The sequence below is a fragment of the Temnothorax americanus genome, unplaced genomic scaffold, assembly GCF_048541705.1.
Source record: "Temnothorax americanus isolate GAGA-0224 unplaced genomic scaffold, ASM4854170v1 Scaffold12, whole genome shotgun sequence".
NCBI lineage: Eukaryota > Metazoa > Arthropoda > Insecta > Hymenoptera > Formicidae > Temnothorax > Temnothorax americanus.
In genome coordinates this window covers 1764018-1779105 of record NW_027509253.1, presented here as the reverse complement: position 1 = coordinate 1779105, position 15088 = coordinate 1764018, and the positions used below count along the sequence as shown (strand labels likewise).

Genomic DNA, 15088 nt, shown 5'->3' with positions numbered 1-15088 from the left:
AATTCGTTCGGAGAACGAAGTCACGAAGAAGGAAAAGCCGTCGTACCGGAGAGAAAGAGAGAAAGATTCGATGATGTTTCTGAGAAGTTAGATGAGATGTATTTTTTTTGAAAAGTTTATTTATCCCTAAGAGATATACAAAACAAACATTTCTTCTCGTGTAACTATCATAATTCCCCTAGCAGTACAACACAGGAAATTCATGTCATGATCCTTCTCGAGAGATATTCCGCTTCTTCCATCTTTTTCCCTCGCTTCCTTTTTCCATCATTTTTTCCTCCCTCTTTATTCGTTCAATTGTTCTTCCCCATCGACACGGATACACCGTGTCTCACGCAAGTTGAAGTGTGATCCGGCATCAGTTACAATCCGCGCTCGCCTCTTTTTTTTTCTTTCCCCTTTTATAACCAGCTATATGTTAAAATTATGCACATCTGCAAATCAGTATTAAAATATTACAATTTAATATTTTACAGTCGTTTGTCATCCGCGTCCTCTAACTCCCTCTAAGAAAACAGGTTCTCTTTTTTCGCCACGTTCTGCTCGTCGTGATCAATCGTTAGAAATCCGTATCTTTTACTGTCTATTTTTTTTCTTTGTTTGTTCCGTTTTACGTCGACAATGCGAGACAATGTGCTCTGGGGGAGGGGAGGGAAAGGGAAGGGGTGGCGGGGGAGGGACGAAGAGAGATTTTTTTAAACGTCTTTGAGAAAAAGTGACGATAAGTTTTTCCGTTTCGGGCCGAATGTGTATCGAGGGTGCGAGTGTGTCAGTCGGTCCCAATCATAAGAAAGCCTCTCTAAGAATATATATAGTAGATACACACGAGCGTAAATGTACATATAAACATATAATAATATATATATATACATATATATTTTTCCTCATACGTTTACATGTATACCCATCTCGCGTTATTCAACGACGAATAAGAAGAAACTAGCGAGATCCTATAGTATTTTTTTTTTCTTATCCTGTCTTTCCATCGTTCTTTCGTTATTTTTTACTTGTTAACCGGGTCCGGCTCCTCTCGGTCCCCTCTCTAAATCCCGAATGCGATTAAGAATGCACTGTACACGCTATAGGATCTAGGAATGTTAATATTACAAGAAACCACAATAATTTATTATAATACAGCCTGCTGTACACCAGATGACTCGAGGCAGTACAAGACAGAGAAAACGCCTTTTCTTCGCGGGGAGCTTATCTCCTATTTAATCCGATTTACTCCCGGGAATATGATTTAACGAAGGAAACGGCGGTTATTATATCATTCACGTGAGTCTCAAGACGAGAGATTTGAACGTATTACCCTTTTACTACTTTTTTTTTATTTCATCCAGTGAGTTAAAAACGAATGTGAGAGGGAGAATGGCGATGGCAAGGGGCAGGGACCACTTCAGTGTCGGGCTAAGAGAAAAAACAGAGAGAGAAAGAGAGAGAGAGAAGAATGGAAAAGAAATTCGCCGTTAGATATATATATATAAAACTACGATCGCATAAGAGTTGCACATTGATTTCGATGTTACGGCAGGACGAATGTGTAATACCTTTGCCAATCAAGTTATAGAGCCGTAAATGAGTGGGGCTGTGCAGTTTTTATGACCTGCATCGTTTTTTGAAAAAATACTCCTTGTCTTCCTCTTACAATTTAATTCTCTTAATACTTCTGCGAACTAATTAAGAATCATAGAACAGCAAAACAGATAAGTCTATCCATTTGATCGTTCAATGGATCATGGAACGAGTCTACCCGAACGGTCGGCAAAGTGTTAAAATTCGTCATGCCATCCGCTTTTATTATAACGCTCCTGCGACCGTAAGTCTTGAAGAGAAACGACGAAATAAAAATAATTTCTGCTGGTATCGTCGAGATCGAATATTAATGAAGTTAATGAAGCGTTTTCGCCAGAACGGATGTGAATCGATTTTTTCGAACAAGATAGAAAATTTCGTTGGCTGCAGGCCGCCCGCAGCCTCGAAACAGCGCGAATGTTTATAAGAAAAAAAGAATGGAATTTCGTTTTCGTACAATAGTCGTCGTTTTGATAAACAAGCATTAGCAATTCGCGCGCGCGCGCGTGCAGCAACACCGTTGCTGTTCCGACGAAATGCTAAAATATCGTGCTACTGATTTTGATTTAATATTAGGCCCTTGCACATGAAATGTCGGTTTCATATGTACATCAATGATTTTAATTTCTTGAAAAATACATGATTCATATAACTTATACAACAATTCAAAAAACTCGTTCAATATATCTTGAAAAAAATCCATAAAAAGTGAATAAAGTTCACAAGTATAATAAAAGTTCACAAAATCATGCTGATCAAAAATGTAGGAAACTTAAGAGATAAAAAGATATAAAAAGATACATATTTCCAGCTATATATTCCGGACGTGAAATTTTGCATACAATTATTCACTTTTCTCACATGATTCGTTCTAAGTGATTTATACAATAAACCATTTCTAAATTAGGCTTATAATTAATTCTTACTTTAGCAAGAAGTGACATCTGAATCCATACCACTAATGTGGAAATCATATAATTATAATAAAATAGTAATAGAATTAATAATAATGGTAATATTAATACATTAACAATATTGATAGTATTATTAATGGCCGATTGAAATATCTTTAAAATAGAAAAATAATATGCTAAACTTTTCAATTTTCCCGATTATTACAACTTGAAAAAGGAAGAAAAAAGTCAAATCATGCACGTGCAGTACACTCGTGTAAAAAGAATTGTAAATATACGTGATTGTAAATATACCTGATTATTAAAAGTTCACTTTTTTCCAAAAGAGTGACATCTCATATGCAATGATCTAATAGAGAAGCTGCGAGCTACATACACACGCACTCTCTTTCTCTCTCGCACACAATTTCTCCCGATTCGATTCGGGGCGATCGTTTATCGGCTACGTAATTAAGGCTCAATCACGTGGTGGCTCGTGACTTGTAACACCGCCGTGTAAATGTTGAAAAATAGTACATGCTTAAAAAACAAAGACGTAGAGAGTCGCCGGAGAATTCAAGTCTGCGTAAAGATACACGTATACTTAATTCTAAACGTACTTACAGCTACTACAAGAGACATGTGTGTACCTCGATAAAATCAATTATATATTCGCAAATATGCGTAAAGCGGCCCCATGCCCCATCACGCGCGCTCAACATGATCGATTCGCTAAAAATATACGAAAGAAAAAAATGAAGCTCTCTGTACAAGGATATACAACAATTGTCTGTACGTGTCTGCGTGTGTATATATATGTATGTGTGTTCATGCCATAACGACGCTGGCAACAAGTGAACAGAACAGACCTGGACTGAACTGAATTGAATTGAACTAAAAAAAGAATTCACCAAAAAAGTATATTAATTTTGCAACGACGCGACATGATTCGCCTCTTTCGAGAGCGAGGATCCGAGAGAGCTCTCACTCACCAGTGCCGATGGCAATGCGTGAAAAAGACAATCCTCGCATGACCGGATAAAATCCGAAAGAACACGGCAAAAAAAACTACAGCCATCTCCGATCCCCGCCCTACGGAGGCCGTCATTATCGCGGCGTTTCGTCTTCGGTAAACTAAGCTACATAGCTCGTAATATAGCGTCGACAGAGCAAAAAGTCAACAATGATTGAGCCCCTGCGCCTTCCATCCGGATAGAGAAAGTATTGGGCATTCTGCCACGTCTTATCTCTTCCGCTTTTGCATTTTACTCATGATTCTAATTTCTCATTTCATTTTTTTTTCTTCCATTATCTTCCGCTATCTTACTAGCCGCTTTACATCATCGTTACTATCAATATGTTAAAGTACAAATGTTCACTCACACAATGATCCTCTCTCGCTCACGCTCGCGCACCACTCATGCATACCAGTTTTTCCTTTTAAAATAATTACCATAATTAGCGCGGATTACTTTATCATTATCGTAAATAATCGGGGAGAGAATTAGGAGGTTGGTTGGTGAGGGATTGTTGAAGAGCTTGGTTGATTGGTACGTTGCTTGGTGGTTAGTTGCTTCGTTTTCCTAGTGATGGTGGTGTAAGTACGCTCACGCTAAGGTCAATGGTACGTACAGTAGGTGAGGTATGCTTTCAGGATGAAGGACACGGGGTGATAGATGAAGAAATTTCGACGTGCATCCGCTATTCGTCGTCGTCCTTCCATTCCTCTTCGCTGTCGCTTTTTATTATAGTTTGGTTCGCCTGCGCGGCCCCCACCACCGGGGCGCCGTCGTTTTGTATTTTCTTTTTGTACGCGGTCATTTCCTGCGAGGAAAACAAGAATATTTAATCTTTATTTCGAAAACGCTTGGACATTCATCTCGTAAATCAATTCAATCAGATTCGAGTTGCGAGTTGTGCAAAAAGAAGAGTAATATATTCCGACTATGCAGTATAAGAAAATTCATGACTTTCAGCTTCTGACGTTACATGATAGCAGTGCCGGGGCTAGGAGTCTTAATGCTTAAAAGCGTAAGGTTGTGCTAAATTTAGATACGTTACCCTTTCGTATCGAGCCTTGTCCTTCTCTGCCATAGCCTCGTATTTGGATTTGGTTTCGGGATCTGCGTCCGACCATTTCTTGCCTAATTCCTTAGCTATATCGCCTACGCCATATTCAGGATTCAGCATTTTGACCTTACCGCGTTCATCGTTGCAGAACCAGAAGAAAGCAGACCTGATGAAATTAAATCCATCTGCTATTATTCAAAGGGTTCGTGCTGCGATAATATGCTAAGCCAATCTTATAGAGACTGAAGAAAATTACAATGTATAATTCGGAAATTATCTAAATTTGAATGTAGTTTTGAGAAATCGCTCTGTAAATTTAATTTTCAGAAAAACAATTGAAAAAAACAAAACTTTACTTTAAAGAAATAAAGTTGCGGGAAGCCGATATCCCAGAAATGACACTAAAATGCGAATAAAGCTTTAAAAAAAGTTAAACTTTTGTTTCCGTTCGAATTTACAAGTTAACTTTCCTCGCTGCGTGTTTAAATATTAATCAAGCAAATTTTTTTCTCGAGATCGAGATACATTATGTATTAAACAGCGTGAGGGCTTACAGCGATCTTTTGGGAGCATTGTGATCCTTGATGTGTTTGCGTTTCTTGCCCCTGCCCTTATTCTCTCCCTTAGGCGGCGTATAGTTCTGCATCTCCGTGTCGTATCTCTTCTTGTCCTTCTCTGCCATTTCGTGGAAACGCTTCTTCTCGATGTCCGACATAGTCTACGACACATACGGTATTTCGTATAGCGTTAGCGTTTCCATACGGTTGATCTCGCATATTCACGTGCGATAAAATGTTCAATTACTGAGAAGATAAGTGTTCCCCGACCAATCTGGCATATTCACAGTCGCGCGCACGCAGGATAATAGATACTCTAAAGACACAGTTCTTTAACGACGGCGTCACGACGCGGGAAATTTTTGCCGTGTATCGGATCCGTTTTACTTATCGATAATCTTGATTCTGCTGGACGAGATAAAGATTGACGGCTTAACGAGGCGGGACGGGTCGGCCCGTAACGACGCGCTTAAATACCGTACTTGCACGTGGCGTTTATCGAGCGTACGTATTTATTCAGAGGCCAAGATCAAAGTGGCTCTCGCGAGTCCACAAGCAGGACTTCCGACAAAACGTTACGCATTCCGCTTCTCTCGTTCGCACCTCGGCTGTGAAACCGACATGCGGAGAAGTCCAACCAAGTATCGTGATCGCTTCTAAGTTAGTTCTCACAAGGATCTCTCTTGATCCTAGCGTTAGCAGGGAGCTCTATTAATATATCTCAAATTTATTTACGTATAGTATTAAGATCAAAAAATTACTTATATGTTATATGTTTTTATACATATACGATATTATCCCAGCAAACATCAAGTATGTGTCGTATTGCATTTACATTGTTGAGTAGGAAATTATAACTCGCATGTAAAATGCATATTACTTGGTGTTTGCTGGAATATCTGTAAAAATGTGATTTGTAGTGAATTATAGCGAGTAGTTTGAGCTGAAAAAGAAAAAGTCTCACCTTCCACCTCATTGCACACTTTTTGGAGAATTCCCGGAAGACGATCTTCTCCTCGGGATGCTTCTTTTTATGCTCCTGGCGACATGTCTGGACGAAGAACGCGTACGCTGTCATCCGTCCTCTTGGCTTCGAATCCTTTCCTCTCGGCATATTGTCCCGCTGCAGGCTCTGAGCGTTATTTTGTTGAAGATTATTTTGCGGTATCTGCTGTATCGGGTGCTGAAATCCAAGCAAACGGTCTACAATGCAAAACGCTGCCGCGGCAAATAACAAAAGACCTGTCAACACCTTCAAACAACAAGTCTCAACGGCAGCAATAACTTTCTACTCTTGTATCAAAGGAGATTTCTGAGACGGAAATACTTCTCTCTATTTCGACGTGAAAACAAAAGAAAAGTCTCTAAATTCTCAAAGTAGAAATCTTCCATTTTTCCATTGAAAGGAAGCTTAAGTGCTAAAATCTTCGACTTTCGCATCAAAAGAAAAATTTAAATTTAAAAATAGAAACGATCTATTTTTACATATTCGGGAGAAAAATTCAAGTCGCAAAATAGACTTTCTATTTTTAAATCGAGCAAAACTCGTGTAGATATATGTATATGTTAATACGCGGAGTAAAATGCGCCGTGTCGCGTCGTATCATGAGAAATTTGCGTAAGTGGTGAGAAAATTTTCTCGCGTGTCCGTTAGCTCGCTTTTCGCGAGCTGCCGCGAAAAAAAAGTGAGATGTTTTTTCTCTTACACCGTGATGCGAAAGATTAAGTCGTTCAGACATTGCCGCGAGCGAATTTAGCCAAGTTATCCGCGATAACTGAGACGTGTCGTTACGCACTTTACGTAATACGACTTGCGTGTTAAATTAATGAACGGCTGCGGCCCGCGATCTCACATTGACAATGAGACACACGTAACAATGCTCGCCGTACAAGCGCGCGTTTTTGATTTTGTCAAGTAACAATGGTCATTACATTGTACGTACGTGCAACGTTGTACAGTATATTATCATTACGTACATAATTGCTACGTCGTTGTTATTGCACATAATGCCGTAATTAATAATAATAACGAATATAGATCGGCATTATATTATTATTATATTATCAGATCGTTGTATGTTCGATAGTTATTACGCTCCAACCGTAGCCCCCTCATTGCGGAAAGTTGAACGTTAAAACAGCTGAACGTAACAATTTGGCGTGGATTTTAAATAAAATACCGGACACACGTGTGAACACATGAACGTCATTGCGCGTCTTCGTGTGAAAAACTGGAATTATCATTCAAAAACTCGCGATTGATAGCCTCAGAAAAAAATTGAAAGCAGACAAGAAGCATCTACGGTAGACAAACGCGTAAACAAAATGTCCATTTAAGACTCTCTTAAAGCACGCACCAGTTTGTATATTTATGCTATACACGCCAGCGTATACGCGACATACCCGATCGGATATGCTCTTTCTCTCTCTCTCTCTCTCTCTCGACGTCTCCGGGCTCTCTTTGTGAAGCGTAAGACGTGATATAGCACAATTATACACGTGCTATACGTACAATATACCGACCGTTATTACTCCGGATTGCGAATAATAATAGTTACCACGTACCTGCAGAAAAAATCGGAAATCTAGTTGACCTACGTGCGGATGTGAGATCTGCCGGCAAAATAACTACTATGTAGAATCGACATTGTTATTGAGTCGCTCCATAAGTGATGCGGGCTTCTTTCGCGCGCGTTTCCTCTCTCGACGTTTTTAAAAAGCGTAAACGAGCAGGCTCTGTCACTCTCTTGCTCTTGAAACCCGCATTATTTATGGGACGGTTCAATATATATCGCATTACATAAAATATGTCTGACTTAATTAATTAATTAATCAATTAATTACGTCTCACCCCTGTTAATTAATTAATCAATATCCAAAATTCTGACGAAAAGCGTTCTTAAGGGCTACTTTTTACGGCATCGGAATCGTCCGAGAGAGTAACGGAGGAGTTAAATAAAAATACGACTATCAAAGGTGCATCCCGCAACGGGAAAACGATCGCGTTATTTCTTCCCCCTCTCGCTTCCCTCCTCGCACTCCGCGCTGTGATATGCAAGGGATTAAAAATTTATGCCTCCTGGGCCGCAGGCGTTGTTGCATTTACGGGGGCCGGGCGTGTATGGTTTCCTATATGGTCTCGCAACGGTGGAAATAAAATTAACGTCGGGCACGAAACGGAAGTCGGATGTTTGCGACGGGGCGTATTCCACGAACGGCGATAAAGAAAACGAGCAAAACGGAGAAGAAAGCTTCGAGCTTGCGATTGCGATCTCGTTCGTTCGGCAGGTGTTCCTTCGTCCACCGGAAAGCTTATCATCGCCGAACGCTTTGCCCGCGGACTTTTATTAACCCGCGGAAATAACGGCGAGAAATTCGAAGACGCTAACGTTCTCACGATCGAATATTTAACGTGTTCGATATATCGTAATGTTAGGAATATTTTAGATCATTTTAAATATGTATGGAATAATCGAAAGGGTTCCGCACATTATCTGATGGTTTCTAACTTGATAAAAATATGCAAGTGTCTTGTTTTTATTCATTTACCTTATATAAATATATATATATATATATATATATATATATTAAGCTATAAAAAATTTGTTTCCTTGCATTAACTTCTTTTAATCGATACGCGCACTGTGAAGAGATTGAAGTAATCTAATGAAGAATTCTGGATTCGGGACAATCAGAATCAGATATTAGCCACGCGCATTCGCGAACCATTCCGAAACTCTCAAATTCGTGGAAAATTACGGCTGCTACGGCCATTCGAGAAAAAAATACGTTCGAAACTCAAACGAGATTCGTACTTAGCAAAGCATTCTCTTAAGATCTATCTGCGAGTGCGACTCTCGGATGTGAGAAGAGTAAAAGAGTAAAAGTGTAAGTAAGAAAGTAACTCCGTGTGTGGTATACTTTTCAATACCCATGTCCGTTTGTATGACTCTCGAGAGTGACTCTCGACAGTACCTCTCTCAAACAGACACAAGCCGTTACCCGGTTTACCAGAGAGTTATCGACAAACGTAGGCTAAGCTCCGAGACACGTGTACTCGTATCGAGGATCATTACTGCATGCTCGTTATAATTAAAGCGTGAATTGTGCTCCGACTCCCTCGTTTACTGAAGTTTCGGTGCCGTGCGATCGTGGGCGGGGATAATAAATCTTAGAAAAATCGACGTTGTATCTCAAGAAAAATATCACGCGCGTGAGAAATCGGGAGAAAAAGGTGAAACACGCGTTCTCCTCGTTTGTCGGCACAAGTGTCGTGCGAAGTCGAACAGTCTATTTCTGGGGGGAAAAAAAAATTCTGCACTCGATATATATTTTAAATCGAAAATGTGGAAAATAATCTATTCTTTGTTCCTCTTAAGAATATAAAAAAAGTGTATTATGGGCGATTTTATGTAAATATTAAATATATTTTGACTCTATATATAAATGGACTCTATAAATAAACTCGGGACAAGTTCTTTTATTCATTAATGCGACAGGAATTTTCAAAACTGCATCATCGAGATCCAGTTATATTCCGGTTCTATTTTTATAGGACATGTAATATTCCATCTTCTTCAAATACCTATTTTCTAGACTTCATAGAACTTTTAACAAAAAATATCCAGCGTTTCCGGCTGAGATATCGTGCGAAATCGCAAATTGCGTCGCTCCTCTCGAACATTATTATTTCGAAAGTGCGTAATCGGCCCGATCATTCATCACGAACTTTCATACGTGAACTTTCATATGTGGTCTAGCATGCATTCCGGAGCAGGATTCCGCTTTCGTCGCACTATTAACAGCGATTATATATTCCTATTGGGGGAAAAAAAAATTGGCTCCAATATCACTGTCGATGTCAATGACCAAGATCGGGAAATTGCCAGAAGAAGATGGCGATCTCAGATTCCTATCAAATTCGTAATAAGAAAAAAAAGTTGACACTCTGGTTGTTGCTTTTAGTAAGCGTGCCAAAACTTACAAAAGCAAATCTGACGGTTTTTTTCTTTTTTTTTTTAGAAGACGGAGAGAAGCAATTTTACAAATAACTATGAATCGTGACGACGTAATTAATTAAAAAGTTAATATAATACAAATAATAGAAATTTTACGAAAAAAAAGGAACTGTTTAAGTAACTCTTTAATTAAACCCCATTATCATTTCAAAAGTTATACTTTCTCATATTACAAAAAAATAATTTCTTTTTGTTTCCGACACTCGCTGTGGATATACTTTCTCATGTAAATATATGTATGTATATTTCTCCAATATCCCCCAAATCTGAATTTTAAATTTGAACGGTCTCGATCAACGTAAGCTAAACAATCCTAAAACGAAGGAAGGCATGGAGTATCTAAGTAAATTCAATTATTTCTGTCCCCTCTTATTTTTGACAAATTTTTAGAGGTCCGTTCAGTCGCAGTTATCCGCGTTCTCTCCTTCGACCTTCCGCGCCCCTCTTTCCCGCCACACACGACGCCCGAATGCGCGCTTATTTTACTCGGAGAGTAAAAAAAGGGGGATGGGGCGAGTTAAAAAAGAACAGATCCTCCTGACACTTAGCGCCAATGAAATCGCGAGACGAGAAAAGACGAAGAGAAAAACGGGATGGCATCAACCGCGGCCGGACTCGCTGAACGCGAACGCACTTATGAAGAAGGCTGCACGAAACCCGGAATCAATAGCGGACGGCGGATGTACGTACGTACGGATGGACGGACGGACGGACGCGACGGGGTGAGAACCGCGCGCGCGAGTCCGGACGGGAACGCGAGAACGAAACGCGCGAAAATCCCGGCCCGATCAACTGGACACTGAGATACGAACGATGACAATCGACGGCACTCTTTGGCCTATTCAACTGTATACTTGAATGACGACTCGAATCTCTCGCTCTCTCTTTCTCTCGTGCTTGCTCGCTCGCATTGTGTATCGCAATAATATGCTTTTTCCGCATGTAACTCGATATCCGACAGAATAGCTTCACAAGATACGTCGAGGATCCTTTTTCGGTTCGCGAGATAACAGGATCTTAAGGTTTCCGTCTCTTCTGTCGCTTCCGTCCAAATCTACACACACACACATAATCGTCAAGCTTGTGAGCCACAAGCAGACAAAAGAGCCGACCGATTAGTCGGTCGTTTGCCTTTTCCGAAAACGATAAAAGGAGCGAATACTTTGCAAATTATTTATCGAACCTTGGGCATTTTCTTCGTCTAGGAAAGATAACAGAATTTACATTGGAAAAAGTCAGCTCGAAACCGAAGAATCTATAGAATTAAAAAGTGCGCAGTTAATCGAGAAGCACCCTGTATACAAAATATACAAAATTTTTGTTGTTTACCTTGCCGTTGCACAAAGTTGCTCTTCGAAAAATTACGTTTCCACATTCTGCGTATTTCTAAATTCCCTCCTCGCCTTTCACGAACGCGAATAAAAAATTTAGTTACCGAGATTATATCGCTGTCGGCGATCGGTGAAAATCGATCAATACTGCGCGAAACAAATTATATACCTCTCTCTCGAATAATATGCCCTTCTTTCCACTGCGGAATAGCTAACGCGAGGGATGATAAGCGAAACTTCAACGCGAATATGCCATCGTTTCCTCGCGAGTTGCCTTTACACGCACATTATGAGACGACACCGAAGAATACGGGGGAATATACGTACATGCATATACCCTTTTATCGCAATTATCGCAATCACGTTCCCGGATCGCCTGCTCATCGTTGCCTATCAAAGGCTTATCCCCAAGTACAACCGAAGGAAGATCCCAATATATCCAACCTTTCTCCCGATACCTGGCCCTATCGCAGCTAACGATCTTAATTTCTCAACGTATCCTCGAGACGCGAGACTTCGAAACCAGCGAGGCGAGTTTACTGTAATGAAGCTCGTCACCCGATATTTTTAACTGACAATTAGGATACAAATTTATCTAATATCGAAAGAAGTGCGGAGAGATAATATACATGTATATAGAAACAAATGAGATAGTTAATTCACGAGTAAAGCGAGTGTACCTCGCTAGAGCCATCGGACGCCACAACTTCACTGATTACGGACTAACCACTTTGTCAAAATTCGTTGAACCCTCAAATGAAAACCGACATGCTCGACCCGCACTTTCCGGCAATTGTGAAAAATCGACAACAACCGATCGCTAATGGCGAGATGGAAGGGACGACGGATAAAATCAGACAAAACTCCTGCCGCGTTGACAAGAGAGAAAGACGAACGCGCGAAGAGACAGAGAAAGAAACCCGAAATCCATTCACTTTATTTAAGGATACGCTGCGCAAAAAAAAACTTGTGTGCCGCGAACGCGAAATTATATTTGGGAATTTCCTTGTTTTTTTGCGCTTCACTTGCGCGTTTCTCAGACAAATTATCTTACGATAAATTCAGAATCAATATTACATAAAGTTGAGGTATCTAACGGACCCAACGAAGATATCTGAGGCTTAAAGAGAGAGCGTCGTTAAAAAAAACTCTGCCGCGTATCTCGTCGGAGGCATTCGGAAAAATTGTCAAAAGTGGCCGCGTGCCGCGTGGCCACCTGGTCGGACCGGCTGTATCTCTGTCTTCGTATTACAGCCACCCGCTCGCTCGCTCGTTCGCTCGCCGAGCGCGCGAAAGTGGCCGAAAGGCCAGCGAGCAGGGGGAACGAGGGGGACAGGGGTGAGGAGCGAGGTCGTCGCGTTTCGGCCTACGTATCTACTACAACGTAGTACAAAGGCGTCGCATAAAAGCCAACCAGTTACCGGACGGCCGTTTCTTAAATCGAGGCTGCCTCGACAAAAATTCAATTTGCGCGCAATAATGGCACGATTATTAACTTCTTTTCCTATCCTTGTATGAATTTATGTTTCACGTACACGATAATTCTTACTTGTTCCTTAAATTTTACAGTACAATCGACAGTTACCGGGAGTTTAGTCTTTCCGTTATCTATCGTCACTATAAATCTCGATGCGAATACACTGAAATATATTCGAGACTGAACGGTGGACCGTCCGGTAACGAAAAGGTATTTGCGAAATGCCTAAAAAAAGTGCAAAGACGTTAAAGAAAGAGGGAAGACGGCGGCGGCGGCGGCGGGGCAGGGTCTCGCTTGCCGAGAACGCGGGAAAAGAAAAACTGTTCGCGCGCGCGAAAAGGGAAAAATATATATATATACACTTTTTCTTTCTCGTCGAGGGTATGGTTACTCGCACCGTACTCGTACTTCGTAACATACCGGGGACATAACGGGGGGCGTGGACGTTTGCGTGGTAATGGGCGAGAGGTGTTGCTGCTGCTGCTGTTGTTGTTGCTGCTGCTGGTTCTGCAACTGCTGGTGCAGGTTGTTCTGCGTGGCGGCGTCCATGACTCCGCTCGGATACCACCACTGTACGCCGGGCGGCGGTGCGGAAGGTGTGCCGGGTACGCCGGCGGCGCCGCCGCCACCGGCACCCGCGCCACCGCCGCCACCACCACCGCCGCCGCCGCCGCCACCGCCGCCGCCAGCGGCGCCTTGTCCAGGACCCGGCGCCGTACCAAGCCTGTAATCGTATCCACCCCTCATGCACGCGGCGCCGCCGCCGCCCGGCGTGGATGTCGACACCGGACTCGATATCGCGCCGGTGGTGGCCGGGTTCTGGAAGCTGGAGGCCATTTTGTAGGAAAAGAGCTGTTGATTCACCGCGGCGGCAGTACTTCGGACGCTGTCCGAATGGTGCTGCGACTGCTGCTGTTGCGCGAGCTGTTGCTGCTGCTGCTGTTGTTGCTGCTGCTGCTGCTGTTGCTGCTGTTGCTGATTCATCAGATGCTGATGTAGATTCTGTTGTTGCTGCTGTTCGGTCTGGAGATTGGAGGGCCACCAGGCGGCACCGCCGGAGGCATCCTCTCGGTTACCCGGGCTCGCGGTGCCCCAGCCACCGGCCACGCGGTGGTGCTCCGACATATCGCGACGTACGTCCGTACGTCCGTGAGCGTCCTCAGCCTCTCGTTTTACCCGCCGGTGACACAACACCAGCGAGGGAAAAGAAAAATTCACGGAGGAATTGCTCGCACGCGCGCGCACACGTACACATGCACGCGCTAGCGTTCCCTTTCTCTTTCCCTCTCCCTCTCTCTATTCCCGTCCGTCTTTCTTTCTTGCTACGAGTCTTTCTCTCCTCCTCCCTTTCTCTATCTTTCTTTCTCTCTCACACACACACACTCGCTCTCTCTCTCTCTTTCTCTCTCTCTCTCTTTCTAGTACTCACACGCACACGCGCGCGCCCGCACGCTCATAACTCGGCAACATCCCGCGTGTGCACGCACAGTGCACACAGACAGCAAACTCTATATTACTCCTTCTCTCTCTCTCTCCCTCTTTTTCTCTCTCTCTCTCGCTCGCTCGCTCGCTCGCGCACGTACACGGAATCCGTCTCACATTCGCACACTTGGGAACTCGCTGGTACGAACGCTTAGATGTCGGACAGGAGAGGAGAGGAGAGACACGCACCACACGCACGCGTTTCAAACGCGGTCTCACTGTCGCACGACACTGTCCACGTTCAACCGCGGCCGACGGTGACGGTTGAACACCGCTACGAAGAAGAACACCGATCACTATAACGCTCGTGCTTGCCCGTGCTCGCTTACTCGCATCGCGAACGGCGAGCGCGCAGGCGAAACGACGTTTCCCCCGGTTTCCTTCTCTCTTTCCTCTTTTTTTTTTCTTTACGCGTAACCAGCGCGTAGAACACGCCGCGGCACGCTTAGCTTCAGTTCCCCGTGAATATACGTACGGTACGTTATACTTGGGATGCGGTCTACTCGACGCTACGCTCGACCGTTCGTTAGCTCCGTGAGTAGGTACGGCGGCGGGCAGAGGAGGCGAGCGGGCGGGTGGGTAGGGGAGGGCGCTCTCTCTCTCCCCCTCTAGCTCTTTCTTTTTCCCTCTGCCTCCCCACCATCGACAACGAAGAGCAACGACGTCGAACGCTCACGCTCGCTCC

General features: G+C 42.9%; 1 protein-coding gene across 2 annotated transcripts; it reads right to left on the bottom strand.

The window, feature by feature from the left end:
- Positions 1–99: 99 nt before the first annotated feature.
- Positions 100–14857, bottom strand: LOC143908906 (high mobility group protein DSP1). Of its 2 annotated transcripts, XM_077426751.1 has the most exons (6): positions 13342–14857; positions 7661–7708; positions 6060–6278; positions 5093–5256; positions 4530–4704; positions 100–4292 (listed from the first exon to the last, which is right to left on the bottom strand). In XM_077426751.1, the coding sequence occupies exons 1-6, from the start codon at positions 14044–14046 to the stop codon at positions 4170–4172; spliced, it is 1434 nt and encodes a 477-aa protein (XP_077282877.1). In that variant the 5' UTR covers positions 14047–14857; the 3' UTR covers positions 100–4169. The 2 variants fall into 2 exon arrangements, with proteins under 2 accessions (XP_077282877.1, XP_077282878.1); XM_077426752.1 differs by lacking the exon at positions 7661–7708.
- Between the last annotated feature and the right edge of the window lie 231 nt (positions 14858–15088).

Bases quoted from the DNA above. Each gene is read 5' to 3' on its own strand.
- LOC143908906 (XM_077426751.1), bottom strand. From the start codon at position 14,046: ATGTCGGAGCACCACCGCGTGGCCGGTGGCTGGGGCACCGCGAGCCCG. The intron at 6,279-7,660 runs GTACGTGGTAAC...CTTGGATTTCAG, and splicing joins ATTTCCGATTTTTTCTGCAG to CACCCGATACAGCAGATACC. The intron at 5,257-6,059 runs GTGAGACTTTTT...TATGTGTCGTAG, and splicing joins AGTGTGCAATGAGGTGGAAG to ACTATGTCGGACATCGAGAA.